Source organism: Macrobrachium nipponense, chromosome 31 (assembly GCF_015104395.2).
Source record: "Macrobrachium nipponense isolate FS-2020 chromosome 31, ASM1510439v2, whole genome shotgun sequence".
In the NCBI taxonomy this organism is placed as follows: Eukaryota; Metazoa; Arthropoda; class Malacostraca; order Decapoda; family Palaemonidae; genus Macrobrachium; species Macrobrachium nipponense.
The window spans coordinates 10,956,850-10,962,391 of NC_061093.1; the positions used below are offsets into that span (position 1 = coordinate 10,956,850).

A 5,542-nucleotide genomic window follows, 5' to 3' on the forward strand; every position below is an offset into this window, starting at 1 on the left:
TCGGACATGAAATGCTAGTTCCTCATGGACGAGTGGTTTTCGCTCTCGGCTGCCAATCCGGTGGTCCGAAGTTTGAATCCCGGCTCGGCCAACGCGGAATCGGAAGAATTTATTTCTGGTGATAGAAATTCATTTCTCGATATAGTGTGGTTCGGATCCCACAATAAGCTGTAGGTCCCATTGCTAGGTGACCAATTGCTTCCTAGCCACGTAAAAATGTCTAATCCTTCGGGCCAGCCTTAGGAGAGCTGTTAATCAGCTCAGTGGTCTGGTAAAACTAAGATATACTTAATTTTTAACCAGAATGCTTACTGATATTAGTTCAGACTGAAAAACAAACAGTGTTATACCTCACTGAGTACATAGGTATGGGTTCACTGGAAAAATTAAGTGAAAAACTAACTCCAAAGGTAATGTTTTATTCAATAACTTAAAATGTTTTGCCTATGTTATTGCTGCTGCAAATGTACAATAAACGTGTCTTAGATTAACAAGAATGCTGCTCATAGTTCACTACAGTGTCACTATGCTAGCGAGCACACTTACAAGGGAACTGAATTATAATGTGGCCTATTTTAGCTTAAATTACAGTAACTTGGCCTATTTTAGCTTAAATTACAGTAACTTGATGGATATCTATGATGGTACAATGGTAGTATAAAGTATCATGTAAGACTATCAAGATAAAATTGTAAGTTTTGTTCAAGCCAACCAAACCTGATCATGATATATTCGTTTCCTGAAAATGCATCAAAACTTTCTTGTGGCAGACTAGACGCTATTCAGTATATACAAGAACAAACACACATCTGCACAATATGATCGTCGTTCATCATTAGTTAAATATTTTTTTCAGGATTGTTTTTTTTTCTCTTGTAAAGTAAATAAGCAAATAATTAACTTTTGACGTCGATGACAATGATGGTTCTAAAAAGTTTAAACCGAAAAACCAATCAAATTACTTGACTGTTTTATATGAAGTTACCATCGCCCTTTCAAAAATTGATGAAAGTTGGATTTTCGATTCCTTGCATGTAATGCAACGGAATTGATTATTCTTGTATCACATTCTCTGTTAAGCAGAATTTGTAGGACTAGTGATAACTATGGGAGGTTGTCATCACTTTAGCTGGTACCATCGCATGCATTTTCAGTTTATTCACTGTCGCCATCGGGAGGTGTCAGCTGTACGAGAATCTGCTCGAAGACCCTCCTGCTCGTGGTGATGAGTGAGGTGACGGGGTCGTGGTCGACTTTCTCAAAGAGATCAACGAAATAGCCTGCAGAAAAAAAAATAATAATTTTGGCTTTTTGTCATTCATGCTCCTTATTCGGATATAGTGTGTACATGTTTACACTCACACACACACACACACCCACATCATCACTAACAAATTTCACCTTCAAGGGAGTGACCCCAGAAGAAGTAGAATATCTGAAACAAATCATCACGCAACACCTACTATGTCCATAAAGTTATAGTCTTAAAAAGTATGTCTTAAATGCTCTGATCCACGCATCCCTGAGAACATACTTTCTGGCATTTAGAAAACCGAGACTTGTGTTCGCCAACCAAGAATCCACGCCATGTTCCCAGAAGCTGTAGCTACAGATCTAAGTCTTTGCTATTGTCTAAGCATTGGTAGGTACAAGACTAACAGTCCATAAGAATTTCGGTAATATCATTCAGCCAAATATTGTGAACAAGGTCACAAATCAGTGTAGCATTCCTAGATTTAGCATGGATTCTGAGGCTAGGGAAAGTGACACAATTCTGTTTATGATACCAAAGGTCTAGGTATATTAGGTCCTGACGACGCGCACGGCTACCTTGCTCGCAGTAGGGTGTATGACGTCACGTGAAAGACTACTAGAAGTTTTCCTTGTGAACCAGGTATATAGGCATTAGTTTTATCATTAATGAAGAGGCTGAAACTTTTACTGTAGAAGAAAGGCTAGCCGTAATATATTTTGACGAAATGGAAATCTAAGAATGACTGTGGAAGTAAAGAATGCAGGCTACCCTGTAATTGTATATGTTCTTGATCTAGTGCCGAACAATCGTAAACTATGGCAGGCTTTTGGGATAGACCCAATAAAATGACTAATTTCTGATTCTTGTGAGGGAAATGTTAAGTAAGACACGCACATATTATGGTCTATCTAGCTCACAAGATTAGTGAAATTCGTATAAACTTGAAAAAGCTGAACTTCATCGTTTTAAAATTAAAATGTTAAGTCTATCGAATATTTATGTGAAAGGGGGCTGTTGGGAAGCAGTATCTGGAAGGTTACTGTGGAATGGAATTTATCTCTATGATAAATGACTGGTTTGATCTCATGAATTCATCACGTATGACTGGAGATGTAAAATCAAGGAATGCTTATGCACTGACTTAGACAACCAGAAAACTCTTCTATGTAAAACTATCAATGTGATGACAAAAATGGGAATATGCAACACAAGATAAAGCACACATTACAATTTCCAAAAGAGCGTGATCTGTATCGTGTCACTTATGAGCCGGTCTGTATGAGATGTTAATAAAAAACTATAATGTAGAATATGTATTAACATGATGATTGAATCAGGACCCACTAGAAAATTTTTTTTGGTTGTTGCAGACAGATGAGTCGACACAATGATCACCCTGGTGCTGTTAAATATAAATATAGAATTAGAAAGCTGCGTCTCGGTAAGAACGTTGCACTAATCAGCGATAAAACAAACGTAAACAAAAAGAAATAAAATAACAATTGCTTATCAGCTGAGTTAGTGTCGACGAAATGCGTCAAGCAAAGCCAAATCCTATGTGAGCATCAACTTGCGTTAGAAATTTGAATAGTCAGCAACATAATATAAAATGTAGACTTGCATCTAGAATTTGAGAACAACAATACAAACAACTCTCCAGAGGATATGGCAGTTTTTCAGCTTATCCAAATGATTCGAAGTCAATATCTGATGTAATGAAAAGCTTTGCGATATATACGTAGGTGGCTACATTGTTAAGGAAATTCAGCGAGGTATCCTCATTTAGGTCAAAAGATGACTGACATTCAGTGACTAAAGGTTCTGGATCAATAAAATTAACAAGAGTCAACTCTATATGGCGTATTTTTTATTTTTTTTATAAGCTTTAAGAATGCTTGTCTGTGAAGTGAATAATCAACTGTTGTTGATCTTCTCAGTGAAGTAATTTGATTTTTTGCTAAATTAAATCGTGCAATAAAATAATGAAATAAAAAAAAAATAGAATAAAACATTTGTCGTTTTCTTGACTTACTTCATGAAATTTTTGGTGTTGCTTTAATGAAATTTGATGTTTAACCATCGATATTTGTGAAAAAATAAGGAACATAAAAAGAAACTGGCAACTAACATGGGAAATATGGCAACACTCGTTCTTTCGAGTGACGTCATGCGCAGGGCGCTCTTATTTTGGTATAAACAATTCGGCAGACCGTGATGATACGAAGAACTGGGGTTCCCGCACTCAGGGGCTGCACCTAATTCTTATCCGTGTCATTCCATGTGCACTAGAAATTCATGAAGTCCCCATCGTTAGAAAAGTTTGAAGTGATACATATATTGTAAGTTTTTAAAGTGACGCGTCGTTGGGGATGTTTAGAAATTTATAAGCAGCTCTGTATCTACGAAAGTAAAGTAATAACGTCTGAGGAAGGAATCTTCTTTCCCACCGTTATCCCTACTTGAAGGGATCGGTTGCCTGATGCGCCTTCTCCTCCACCAAACCTCTTCTCTCCATATCTTCCTTCAGTTTATCTCGCCATCTCATTCTCTGCCTCCCTCTCGACCTTCTTCCTCTAACAGGAAGCAATCAAACACTATAATTAAGATTAAGGCGACCTTACCTGTAAAACCCAGTTCTCATTTACTACAAATAGTTTAGAGATAGGCCACAGATATATCAACCAAAGCTCTAAATTTACCTGCTGCTTTCTTCCAAGCTCCATTAATGAGAACAGTCCTGCTCTTTTCCTCCGCTAGGCTACCGTAGATCACCTGAAAATTCAAAAATAATATTAAGCCCAAGGTATAAGAATGATTTAAAATGTCTCAAATTCTACACAAGATATTAGTGATGTTACATCAGGAAAAATATACAGCCTCACTGTCAACACACTCACACTTATGAATATATATATATATATATATATATATAATATATATATATATATATATATAATATATGATTAATATATATATATATATATATATATATATATATATGTGTGTGGGTGTATACAATCCACAATGAAGTAAAATCCTCTTGTAGTTCAAAATATATCTCTAGTACAGGATTAAAGCTTTCGACCATCAACTGTGGTCTTGTTCACTAAAATGTGATATGTCACCTCAAGGAACTAACAAGTAAGAGCACAAACATTTGAAAAAAACAAAAAAAAACAACGGTTAGGTAACAAGCTAGTTTATATTATGAATGATCAGGCGGTTGAGCCCTCGTTCTTTCCTGAATTCTTCTTGATCTTCGTGGGGGAATGTTTCTATTGTCAACTGCTTGTTCTCTGCTGGTTGGGTGGTTAGTTGGAGAAATGACATGAGTGGAGTAAACAGGAGAGGAGGCAGGCATTCTTATTGGCACATATATTTCTAAAGTTTGAAATTTTCCCTTTCCAACATATCTCTTCACAAATAGCTGTATTTTCTGAAATACCAGTATTTCCTGCAAAGGTCTCGTTTAATGAAATTAACGCCCCTTCTACTACTCGTCTCAAAGTCCTGTCGTTACATGCAAAAACAACCTTTGTACCTTTAAAATTTATTGCGTGGTTTTTCTCCCATGTATGTTGCGCAATTGCGGGAGAAAAACCACGCATTAAATTTTAAAGGTACAAAGGTTGTTTCTGCATGTAACGAAAGGACTTTGAGACGAGTAGTAGAAGGGGCATTAATTTCATTAAACGAGACCTTTGCAGGAAATACTGGTATTTCAGAAAATACAGCTATTTGTGAAGAGATATGTAGGAAAGGGAAAATTTCAAACTTTAGAAATATATGTGCCAATAACGATGCTGCCTCCTCTCCTGTTTACTCCTACTCATGTCATTTCTCCAACTAACCACCCAACCAGCAGAGAACAAGCAGTTGACAATAGAAACATTCCCCCACGAAAAATCAGAAGAATTCAGGAAAGAACGAGGGCTCAACCGTCTGATCATTCATAATATAAACTAGCTTGTTACCTAACCGTTGTTGTTGTTGTTTTTTTTTTTTTTTTCAAATGTTTGTGCTCTTACTTGTTAGTTCCTTGAGGTGACATATCACATTTTAGTGAACAAGACCACAGTTGATGGTCGAAAGCTTTAATCCTGTACTAGAGATATATTTTGAACTACAAGAGGATTTTACTTCATTGTGGATTGCATCTCCACTTACTTAGAGGTACGACATAGTACCTGGCTTCAGCATATATATATATATTACTATATATATATATATATATATATATATATATATATATATATTATATATATATATATATATATATATATATAT

At 36.0% G+C, this 5,542-nt stretch overlaps 1 protein-coding gene across 2 annotated transcripts in view; it reads right to left on the reverse strand.

The window, feature by feature from the left end:
- Positions 1 to 403: 403 nt before the first annotated feature.
- LOC135206630 (uncharacterized) overlaps positions 404 to 5,542 on the reverse strand; it is a 45,432-nt gene continuing 40,293 nt past the window's right edge. For both annotated transcript variants that reach the window (XM_064237971.1, XM_064237970.1), the window contains exons 7-8: positions 3,955 to 4,027; positions 404 to 1,280 (exon numbers count right to left, since the gene is read on the reverse strand). In XM_064237971.1, the coding sequence (XP_064094041.1) occupies positions 1,156 to 1,280; positions 3,955 to 4,027 (198 nt within the window). In that variant the 3' untranslated portion in view covers positions 404 to 1,155. The remainder of the gene's footprint in view (positions 1,281 to 3,954; positions 4,028 to 5,542) is intronic.